The 12,389-nt window shown below is 48.7% G+C and overlaps 1 protein-coding gene across 1 annotated transcript in view; it reads right to left on the minus strand.

Moving 5' to 3' along the window:
- obscnb (obscurin, cytoskeletal calmodulin and titin-interacting RhoGEF b) overlaps window positions 1-12,389 on the minus strand; it is a 691,209-nt gene that overhangs the window by 278,193 nt on the left and 400,627 nt on the right. The window contains exon 45 of the mRNA XM_078536828.1: window positions 9,332-9,598. Coding sequence (XP_078392954.1) covers window positions 9,332-9,598 — 267 coding nt within the window. The remainder of the gene's footprint in view (window positions 1-9,331; window positions 9,599-12,389) is intronic.

Here is a 12,389-nt window from a genome sequence, read left to right on the forward strand (position 1 = left end):
ACTCACAAGCTCATCGCACATTCACTGGCATCTCACTCACTGCCAGCTCAAGGGGCATCACCACACGCGCTCTCACACACACCCTCACATCTCCATCTGTCCTCATTGCCTCTGGAGACTGCTTCCTCAGCCCTCACCATCTTGAGGCCACTTGCATAGATCAACATGTGCACACGCATGCACACACTGGGATACCCCCTTCCCTCGCCCTGCAGCCTCTTCCCTTGCCTGAGGCCACTTTTCCCCCTTCCTCAAGCAAGCCTTAGCCCTGCATCCACTGATAAGCCACACCCGCCTTCCAGCTGGTCTGGTAGGTAGAGACCTGCCTGTGAGTCCCCTAAAAGTGATATAGTGCTACCTGCGAAGTCTGGTACTGATGACTGCGAGTGCTGCCCAAAGCAAGGTAGGCAAACAAATCTCGAAGGTCTGAGCAAAGTGCAGCAGCTGCTTATGTACAGATGTGCCTGGATGATCCAACATGGATGATTCTGCCGAGCAGGGCTTATAATGAGATGCTAAAGTATTGAAATTAGGTTACTGATGTATGGTGACAGGAAATGCGGTCTGCCATTGATGGGTGGAGTGGACGATTGCAAACTAGTTTCATGATGGCTTAAAACTGACTTTTGGCCTTCTCGCCATCTTATCCACTCATACCCACCATGACGCTCACCGCCAATGGGAGTGGAAAATTCCAGCCCGTGCCTCTCTTTTCAACAACAATCAAGAGGTTGATTCCCTGGGTTATTAGTCACAACATCTGGATTATTACTCCAGTAACATGACCATCAAAAGATTGTGCTGTACATAAAGTCAATGGCTGGGATTTACATGGAGATCTGAAAAGCGGCTGAGAGGACCAGAAGTGGGTGGTGCTGATGTTCGTCACCCAATTCCCAATTCTACCATTATCTTGCACCGGACGGCCAATTAACTGCCAGCAAGCAGGGTGGGGGTGGGGAGAGGGTGCAACCATTCTGGGGATGGTGACAGGCATTGGGGCAGCAGCTGCAGAGTCAGCTGATGCCAACTGATGCACTGGCACCATTTTTAAAGGGGTGTCAGCATTCTCAGAACACAGCTGAAGTCTTCCTTGACTGAAACCTTCCCTGACTGAAACCTTCTATGACTGAAGCCTTTCCTGAAGATCCAGCCAGCAGGCAAGATCTGCCAGTAGCAGAAGGATCAAGGAAGCAGGCATTGTGAAGGTCAGAGGAAATCGGTGCCTGTTGGCATGGCAAGAGAAAGATCCCAGGGGGCTCCACAGTTCAGTGACGACTCCTTGCAGGTTTGCTTGCAGGCTTCTTGGGAAAGGTGGAAAGTCCTCTTCCACAGGGATAGGAGGACGAAGTCTCCCTGCCTAACAAAGTAAACCTGAATGCAGATCACAGAGGAAGTCAGCAAACGGTCATCTGGAGAACATGGCTGTGGAGCTGCAAATGTATGAACGACCATATTTGGTCTGCCAAGACCCACACCCCAGTCCCCTTTAAGGTTTATAAAATGAAGAAGTGTGAGTGTGTGGTTGTTGGGTACAAAGAGTCAGCGCAGTCAGTGGCAATTGTGTCGTGCAGCAGCTACTGTAAGAAAAATAGATGCAGCTTGGTTAATGGGTGCTGGTCTGTCAATGGTGACACTTGCATAGTCCCTTCAGAGTGACTGAATGCCAGAAACATTCAAGTATCCTCAAAATGAACAACTAAATTGTTAGCCACTTAGGCATTGTTCCTATTATTATCAAGCAACTAACATTCCTCTTCTTTGCTTCTGCGAAAGAATGGGCCCAGACCGTTGGTGGGGTGCCATTTCTCATCATTCCCACTCCCAAGGAAGTGAGGGCTCTGAAAGCAGGGCAGCAGGATGGCTACTTCATCCGGGACAGAGAGTCTTGTCACAACAAAAACAAAAATAGCTGGAAAAACTCAGCAGGCCTGACAGCATCTGCGGAGAGGAATACAGTTAACGTTTCGAGTCTGTATGACTCTTCATCACAAGAGAGTCTTGTGTCTGCTTATGTTTGCAATAAAGGTGTTATACGTTATGTCAACATCTCTATCTATTATTGACACCCCTCTGGAATTGCATGAGTCCTGGCTTGCTCGAAGGGCTGTTTGGAGGGGCCATAGTGCCTGTGGTCATCAAATTGAATGTGCAGAAGTGCTAGGTTTAATGTGCACAAGTGACTGGGCTTTTAACTGAGGTAAACAGCAACAGTCGAGGGTGAAGATGGACCTTTATTTGATTGGAAAGATGAAGTAGGAAAGGTCATCTAAAACGTGTTTGTATAAGCACCTTCCAAGCATCATTAGCATCTATGTCATTGCGCCTTCCAGACAATCCCTCATATCTTCCAGAATGCTGCAGCTGGTCATCAACTTCCTCATCATCCTCCTGGTCTGAAGATGCCTTACGCTTCACTGCATCCTCATTGGCCAGGGCCTCCCCTCTCTGTAGCGTCAGGTTGTGCAAAGCGCAGACCACCAAGATCCGGCAGACCCCTTGCTGGGGCATATTTAAGAACCTTAGTTCATTATGGAAGGATCCAGGCACCTGAATTTCAACTTCAGGAGACCTACGGTCTGCTCGATGTGGCTTGGATCGCAGAAAGGTGGCGTTGCATTTCTCTTCTGCTTCCATCTTAGGGTTCTTCACTGGAGTTAGCAGTCATCTCGTTAATGGTTAGCCCTTGCGCCAAGAATCCAACCTCGAAGGTCTGCGAGGGGATGGAAAAGCTGAGCCCGGCAGCACCTGAGTATGTAGGCATCAGGGCTGCTTCCAGGGTACCAAGCACACACCTGCAGAATATGTTGGTGATGACTGTGGACCAGCTGGATTTTGAGAGAATGGAAGCCTTTTCTGTTAATGAAGACCACTGGCTAGCCTTTGGGAGCCTTGAGGGCCATATGCATTCAGTCTATTAAACCTGCACCTGGGGTAATCCAGCTATGGCCCTGAATCCTATGGCTCTCTCAGACTGACTGTATCAGTGCAATAATGGATGTAGCGGATGACCCTTCTGAAGAAGGCATCGATCACCACTTTGATACAATGATGTGCCTCTGATTGAGAAATGCCATCATGTCTCCAGTGGGCTCCTGTAATGAACTGGAGCTGCAGAAGTTAATGCCACTGTGACCTTCACTGCTACTGGCATCAGGCACCAATGTGGCTCAGCTCATGTGTCATCATGGCATAAAGATTTATGATAGCCACTCAGAAGAGGCACACTCATCAGCGACACTGCTGCTCCAACATCTGAAGGTAGTGTATCATTTATCTGTACACTCAAAATACAGGGTACCTACTACCCTGTGCTGAAGCCTGCTCATGATCCTCTCTGTGACCTTCTGCCGCTCCTTTTTGCGGAAGGACATGAGTTTGCTGCTGTCCGGATTCCTATGGTTGCAGCTCCCTCCAGCTTAGGTGCTTCTCCTTGCTGGAGGATTCACCTGAGTGGACAATGTCCATGGCAGATGGGCACTCCCGGTCTCAAGGGCCACTCTCCCAAACAGAGGCTGGGAATTTTGCAGTGAGTAACTCACCTCCTGAGCCCCTGCAAAGCCTGTTAACCATCTACAAGGCACAAGACAGGAATGTGCTGGAATATTCTCCACTTTCCTGGATGAGTGCAGTACCAACAACACTCAAGAAGCTCGACCATCCAGGGCAAAGCAGCCAACTTGATCAGCAACTCATCCACCAGCTTAAAAATTCACTCCAACATTACCTTCGCCCAACTGCCCCAGCCCACCATTCCCAGCCCCCTTACAATGCACGCATGTGCCAGCTGCCAGATGGCAGTATGGAGGCTCAGCCCCAAAGCCCTGGCACCTGAACTCTCCCTCCTCCCTGCAATATGGTACAGCTGCGCTGCTCTGGTCTTCCTTGGCTGTCTCACCTGATGGCTGCCGAATTCAGACCTAACCTGCCACCATCTTGCTGACCTGATATACATGGCAGGGCTCTGATATTCCAAAATTGGAACGAGCCCATAAAATCCCAGGGCGGAATTGTCCCAGATTTGTGCTAAGAATGGTAGCAGGTGGGAAAAAAGATATGTTACCCTCTGGTCGCAATGGCAGCTTTTCACGCCTCATCATCCCAATCCTGCCTCATTAATCATGCATTCCTGAGAAGCATGCTGGGTTGCTGGCGGGGCATCCTCTCATTCGCCTGCCACACCGTCACTTCAGGCCTTCAGTAAACAGGGCGCCACATTTAAAGGCCACCCTGCAAAGAGCTAGCACTCTTCAAGGGATAGGAAGCTGCTGCGAACTGATGGCAGGCAAAGGGAGGAAACATGCTGCCCCCAAATTTAGCGACACTTTCCTTGAGCGCCTACTGGATGCAGTGGAGGTCCACCTCGAAGTCCTCTACGCCCCGTTCTGGGCGAAGACCAGCAAACAAGGTCACCAATCCATCATGGGAGATGGTGGCAGCAGTGGTCAGTGCCAATGCCCTGAGAAAAAAGGGCAGCCATCCAGTGCAGGAAGAGGATGAATGGTCCCATCCGTTCCGCAAGAATAAGTCACTCTTCTCATCACTCTCAACTCACAAACCCATCATATATCCAGAGGGATTTCACGCCTCAAGGGACAACACCACTAACTCTCACACACACACCCTCACATTTCCATCAGGCTCATATCCTCTCAAGCTCGCGTCCACATTCTGCCAATTGCTCCGCTCACCACATAAGCATTTGAGGCAGTACCAAGCGTTCGTTCACACTCTCTCCTCTTTTCATGCAGGGGAAGTTGTCTCAAAGCAGCAGTGAGAGGCCCCAGGCTGGGGGTGCAGTGGCCCACATTAGGCCCCTCACTCACTTTGAGGAGCGCGCCATTGTTATATGTGCATTGATCATTTAAGATGGCAGGACAGGTGGACAGAGCAGTTAATAAATCATATAGTATTCTGTAGCATATAGTAAGGGTCATGGGGACGCGAAACGTCAACTGTGCTCTTCTCTGCTTGAACTCTCTCCTCCATCCCCACCCCCTTTCCGTTTCTTCCCCCTCCTTTTTGTTTTTTCCAATAATTTATATAGATTTTTCTTTTCCCACCTATTTCCATTATTTTTAAATGTATTTTCACCCATTGTTTATCTCTACCTTTTATGCCCTTTTAGTATTATTTCACCCCACCCCCTCTAGAGCTATCTGTACCTTGTCTGTCCTGCTCTCTACTCTTAATTAGCACATTCCTTTAGATAATATCACCACCTTCAACAACTCTTTGTCCTTTTGTCTATGACATCTTTTGGTTATCTCCACCTATTACTGGCTGCTTGTCCTAACAACATCCCTCCCCCCCTCCCTTAAACCAGCTTATATTTCATCCCTTTCCTATTTTTACTTAGTTCTGTTGACGGGTCATGAGCACTCGAAACGTCAACTGTGCTCTTCTCCGCCGATGCTGCCAGACCTGCTGAGTTTTTCCAGGTATTTCTGTTTCTGTTTTTGTTTTGGATTTCTAGTATCCTGGGCTTTATTAATAGGGGCATAGAGTACAAGAGCAATGAGGTTATGCTGAATTAATATAAGACACTGATTAGACCTCAGCTATGCTCATTTGGAGGATCCTGCACCACATCATGCCTCTCTCAACACAACTGTGAGTGCTCCCGCTCCTGCTTTTGACTCTGCTGCCATGCACTAATTATCTCTACTCTGGTTCACAGGGAGCTGTGCCAAGCAACCGACACCCTCAGCCAGCCAGTCCCTCAGCTCCATCCCGGTCCTCACCTCCAGTCAAAAAGACACAATTCCTCCACTGAAGAGCTGGAAATAAGCAGCCGGGAAGGCCCGTCACAGCGCTTACCCGCACTCTCCACCAGCGCAGAGATACACACTGTGGTGGGACCTGGATCCAGAGCAGGCTTGGGTTCACAATCTGGTTGTCATCACACGGACACGTGTCCGCAGCAGGAGGAGGCAGTTTCAGCCGAGCTTCCCGGCACTCGGAGGACTGCTGGCGAAGAGCCATCTGTGAGGTCCGAGTCACATGACAAGTTTCTGGATGCGGCTTTCCAACTTATCGTGCAGAGTCAGCAGAAGGCAGGGTAACATCACGCAGGGCTGTTGGAAGCCCTCAACAGAGTGGCACAGGGGTCAGAGGAGTGCGACCACCTGCTCTCTAATAAAGTGGTGCCTCCCATGGGAAGGATAGTGGACGCCATAGAGATCTTGGTCCAGCAAAACGCAGAGATGCGCGCAGACCTGCACTCCATCACGGCAAGCATGGGTGAGTTCCTGCAGTGGCAACGCGAGAGGGAAATTGGACACCTTGACATCCGTCCAGCTGCTCTTTCCCTTCAAGGAGTCAGGCCGGGACCTTCGGGCACCCAAAGGGTGGAGCAGCAGCAGCTAGACTCAGGAATCTTGGAGGCTGTCCCCTCTCTCCGAGTCACTTTTGCCTGTGACCCCCCTCAACCTTGTCCTCTGTCACCACAGAGGGACAGCTGGCCCACAGGAGGACAGCCAAAGCAAGATGGGGCTCCAAAGGGCTCTGCTGTCCAGAGGACCCACACCAAAGTCATTGGAGGCAACAGGGCCAACCATTACACAAGCTATCTCCACGCCTGCTGCGGATATCAGGGCAGCACCTGGAAGAAATGATAGGCCTAGAAAAGTTAAGTAATTATGATCATAAATGGTTGCATGGGTGAACACATGTTGTCACTTTATAATCTGAAAATATATTCACTTTCACTGAGTAATGTGTAATGGTGTCATTTAGTTTCATATACAGGCTTCATGAGTCCATCCCTCCCCACCCCCACCCCCCACCCCTCAAACCCCACTAGCAGTTCAGCTGCACGTAGCCGGACCAGGTGTGATTCTGGAAGGAGAAGTGTGTGTGGCAGGGCCTTTCGGGGCCTCATGCAAGCACTCTCCCACGCACGCGGATCCTTCTTCCATCACACACATCTCAATGTCCTAAGCATTTTCAATGCTGCCTGCTGGGGTTCTCTTTCAGTTGTTCATCTGAGCTGACCTGAATCTCCCCACCCACTCATTGATTGCACTCCCATGCAGCACCTGTTCCCGCCCTACACGGGCTCCTTTCACTTTCAATTTTACAAAATGGTACTGGTGAAGTTTGTCTTTAGCTCCTCCGTCCTTTCCCCTCCCCCCACCCCAAGTCACCCATGTCCTTCCCCCCATCACTGTTGACATCCCTCCTGGCATCACCTTCCACCTCCCCACCGTCACCACTAGCCAGAGCCCTTTTCTTTCTGGGATGTCCAGGTGAACGTGCACGTTCCACCCCCATCCACATTGACCTCCCCAACCTTCTCCTTCCCATCCCCATGGTCTGCCTCCGAGTTCCCACCAACCACCTCGCTATCCCTTCTACTGTTACCTTTGGACCCTCACCCTCCCGGCTCACTCTGCCCTCTCTCATTCTCCCCATTTCCCCCTACCAGGCCCACCTTCATTTCACTTCCAAGGAGACAATCATCGACTTCACAGACCCCTCCCTTGCAAGTTCACTAGGACACCCCACATCCTTACTCCTTCCTCCCCCTGGGCTCCTGCCCCACTGTGAACTCCTTCCTCTCCTCGATCTCCTTCCTCCCCCTAGACCCCTTCCCCCCTTCCAAACTCCTTCCTCCAGCTGAAGTCCTTCCACCCTCCAAACTCCTTCCCTTGCACCTTCCTTCCCCCTTGCCACATTTTCCCCCGTTACAACCTCCCCCCCCAGCCCCCGCTGTAATCCCTCACCCCCACAATCTCAACCCCCGACACCAACGTTTCCCCACCTCCCAACCTCACCCACCCCATGACATCACCGTTCCCTCCTCCCAACTGCACCCAACCCGACAACCATCGTTTCCACCTCAGTACACCTTCCTTTCCCAGTCAAACTTAGACTTTCCTCTCCCACCCTCCCACCATACACCTTCCTCTCCCACTCACAGCTGGACCTTCCTCTCCACCCCCTCGACAATCATTGATCGCAAACCATGGCCAGGATACTGATGTCCTGAAGCAGACCTTCCACCTTCCATGAGCTGCATTGCGGCAGAGCCACATCCACCTGAATCCATCCAGCACGCAATGCACTTGTTCCTCCAGGGTCTGGCTGCGGCAGGACTCCAACATCTTCTGCTCCTCGGATGTCCGTGATGTGAGCATGGACCTGACACTGCACTTCACACTTGTCAAGGCGTGTCTTCCCGCTAACGTGGACAGTAAATGTGACATGGGGGGATGATTCCTGCGAGCAGGGCTTGTAATAATATGCAGATATATTAAGCTGAAGTTCCCAACATGCGGCAGTGGGAAACGCGGCCTGCCATTCACGGGCATAGCGGATGATTGCAAACTGGTTTCACAATGGCGTGAAACCGATTTTTGGCCTTCCGCCATATTGTCTGCTGATGCTCGCCATGACTGGGAGTGGAAAATTCCACCCCCAGTCAATCCTAGATTTATTTGGCACTTCAAGTACCTCCTTTTCAAATCTATGCAGCGTTTTGACTCAACAAGCCATCCACACCTCGTAAAGTTGGTATCTGGGGTGATCACGTCAGAGCGGAATTTACGTCCCTCCCCTCCCCATTTCACTTTCGAGGCTGTTTGCAAAGGTGCTGGGAAATCCAGGGCTATATTTTCCAAAGGCCTTGTGCTAAAGTTTCAGTGATACATCTACCTTGTTGTCTGCTAAGAATAAACATACTATATTGTGCTGAAGGCTTGTGTTTGTGAAGCTTCCCATTACTGGGATGAGCTTGGGGAGTTGAGCAAAAACTGTACTTCAGAATCGCATGGGCTGCATGATTTGAGAGGTAAAGGTTGCCCACCGTGCAATGCTAAAAAGTTTTTGTTCCCATTTAGCTGCCAGCTTTACTTACCTTTCATCAATATGCAACTCTCATAATGCTCATCCTACTGGTGCTAAAAGCGGCAAAATTGTATGTTCAATTGCTGCCTGACATACAGCTCAGCACAAAAGTCAGCCAACTTTCCATCTTCCGACAGTCCAGAAAGCTGCTACAAAGGGGTCAATTGACACCCATAGCTGACAGTGACATACAAATGAGGCCAAAAGCCATAATTGTTCAGGAAGACAGAGACTTTGGGCAGCCACAGCACCCACTCTCTTGCCTATTTTAGGAGGAAAATTAATTGCACCTGCCCAGACTCCCCACCAGGTATAAATTATTGCCAAAACATGCAGTAAAATTCAGAATTCTGAAAGCAACACATGCAATTTAACCTTTACAGACAATAATGATGACTGATGTGACATCTAGCTCAATAAGACATCCGAAGATATAAAAATTTAGAAAAGGTTAATCACTGAGTAATGATTATTGACCTACCTTTCACTCTTAATGATGCAGTTGTCTTTTGATCCCCTGAATCGCATGTATATTTTCCAGCATCTTCGACTTTTAGGCTATGAATGACCAACTCAACACAGGAACCTGTTTGCTTCATTTCATGCTTCTCACTTGGATGAAGCACCACAGATCCTTTCCTCCATTCCACTGGGGCATCTGGTTTTGAAATCTCACAGTGCAGAATAGCAGTACTGTCTTCTTCAGCTTCCTTATTCTGAAGCTCTTGTTTGAAAAGCACAGGAAGGGCTAAGAGAGACAGTAATTTAGTTCATGACGAACTAGAGTACTTCAATTAAGATTCAAAACTGATTTTTGAATATCAACACCATTTCAAACAAGCTCACTAAAACAACAATGTTCAGGGTTCTTCTACCATTCCTCAATAGCCTGAACTCATTCTCATGTTGAGTTTAGAACTGCTGGATTAGATTGTTGCATGCTCTGAACTGATTGGTACTTTGTTATTTGTATATAATTTCTGCCATCCTGAAATGAAGAATACCATAGTTTTCTCTAACAGGTTATGTATGTCACAAAATAACTGTGTCTAAAACGATCTTAATTTAGCCCCTATCAAGTGCATTAGAACTTGATAGGGACGGAATCTTACCACCTTAGTTTTTTTCGGATGTCACAACCATTTCCAGGTTGCGACCCCGATGACAAGGGTAGCAGACTCTTTATAAGAGCCAACCAATTAAGGGCTCACCTCTTGACTTCCCAACCAATTAGAGAGGGCAAGCAAGATGGCACAGCCATATTGTCAAAGGGAAGATTTCTAATTAAACATAGAATATAGGAGCAGGAGTAGGTCATTTGGCCTGTCGAGCCTGTTCCACTATTCAAAATGATCCTGGCGAGATCACACAACAGAGTTGTGGGAGGCAGGGGATCTGGGTCTTCAGTGTCAGGCGCCTTGTTAGTCACTGGCAATGCATGCTTACCTGGTCCACTGGGAAAGCAGGTGTCAGCAGCAACCTGTAGTGACAGCCTGAGCCTATGAGGAACAGGTGCTTACACACATTGGGATAATTGGTCCTCTATATGCAGTCGGACTATTGGGCCTCAACTCCCTTAACCTGCATCTCAGTGGCCATCACTTATTGGGCTATGGAGGGACATGTGACTGCAGAGAGGGCAGCTGATGCTCCCTCAGCAGAGGGAGACACTGGAGCTGCACAACCTTTTTCCTTGCTGCTCTGAAGGCTGGTAGGTGGAAAATACAGATAAGGGTGGGTGAAGTGCTGGTAAGGTGAAATGCCTTTCAGGAAGTTATCAATTACCTGTCAAGCACTCTCTGACAGAAGGAGTGCTTTGTAAGGTTACTTCAGCCTGGCCATTTCTTCACCTCTTCACTACCACTGATTAAAACCTTCACAGCTTGTCAGTTTCATTGAGGCTGTTCCTTCTGCTGTGGTCTCGCCTTTTCCTAACTGCTGGGTTGGAGACATAGCGTGACACAGCTACCCTGTTGGGAGTGAGGGATTTCACTGGAAAACTGCCTCGTAATTAACTCCTAAATGATTTCAATTGTCTTCCCGCTTTTGCCATGGGGACCCCCCGACTTCTCCACCCTCTGACGGGAAAGACAGAACGAGGCGGGAACACTTTGTCATACTGGTCCAATTGCATTTTTTCCCAATTTTATGGGCCTCTTCACTTCTAAAATTCTTGGATATGTAATTCAAGACTTCTGTGCATAACTTTGCAAAAAGTTCAATTCAGCATAAAATACATTTTTCCAATTTACATACGAATACATTTCCACTAATGGGTAAGAAAATTTGCAGGAATTTCAATTTCCCATAAAGTGCTGACTTGCATAACATTTAAAGAGTGAGAGGTAGATTAAATGAGAAGTTGGGAATTTGGGGCAGAGGTGGAAAGGGGTGCTCCCTCTTCTACTTTGTGTCAGACTCCATCGGTTCATGAGTTTCCTTCCTTGTCTCCAAGCTAGGTGTGTGAAACTTTCTATTATTTCATCTGTGTAAATTATTAACTATTTGACTAATTAAATAAATAAGGCTAGTGGTGTGCCATGACTGCAGCATATGGGAATCTGTAGGATGTGCTGCAATCCCGGCAACCGTATCTGTAGAAAATGTCTGTAGCTTAGTCAAATTCGGTTCTGAGTTGCTGAGCTGGAATCTGAGTTGCAGACATTGCAGGGCATCAGGGAATGGGAAAGTTACCTGGACACTTTGTTCCAGGTTAGGCAGAACTTTAGAGTTGGTCAATGGTCGGGGACAGGAGGATGTGACTGCGAGTCAGATAGGTAAGGGGAACAAGCATGTAGTGATGGAGCAGCTTCAGCCCCTGACTTTGTCCAATAGTTACAAGATGCTTGCTACCTGTGTGGATAAGCGGACTGACCACGGGGAAGGATGCCATTCACGTGGGGGGAGCGAAGAGGAACGTAGTAGTGATAGGAGACGGGTTAATCAGGGGGATAGATACTGTTCTGTGCAGTCGAGAGGGTGAGTCCAGATGGCTGTGTTGTCTGCCCGGTGCCAGGGTTCAGGATATCTGCTCAGGAATTAAGAGGAACCTCTAGTGGTAGGGGGAGGGTCTAGTGGGCATGATCCACGTAGGCACTAACGACATAAGTAGGACAAGGAAAGGAGTTCTGCATAGAGAGTATGAGGGGCTAGGCACTAAATAAAAAGCAGAACCTCAAACGTAAGAATCTCCGGATTATTATCTAAGCCACTTGCGAGTTGGCATAGGGTAAATAAAATTAGAAAGATGACTGTGTGGCTCAAAGACTGGTGTGGGAGAAGTGGGTTCCAGTTTGTGGGCACTTGAACCAGTACTGGGGAAAGTGAGGGTTGTACCGTTGGAGCAGTCTACACCTGAAACATGCTGGGGCCAGTGTTCTAGCGAGCCATGTAACTAGTTAAGTAAAGAGGGTTTTAAACTGAATAGTGGGGGCAAGAGAAGAAACTTGGGAAGATGTGATAAATCAAAGAGTAGAGATAAGGCAAGACAGAAATGTATTTATATGGGAAAGGATAAACAGACCATGACAGGAAGGGAC

Source organism: Cetorhinus maximus, chromosome 3 (assembly GCF_964194155.1).
Source record: "Cetorhinus maximus chromosome 3, sCetMax3.hap1.1, whole genome shotgun sequence".
Classification (NCBI taxonomy): domain Eukaryota; kingdom Metazoa; phylum Chordata; class Chondrichthyes; order Lamniformes; family Cetorhinidae; genus Cetorhinus; species Cetorhinus maximus.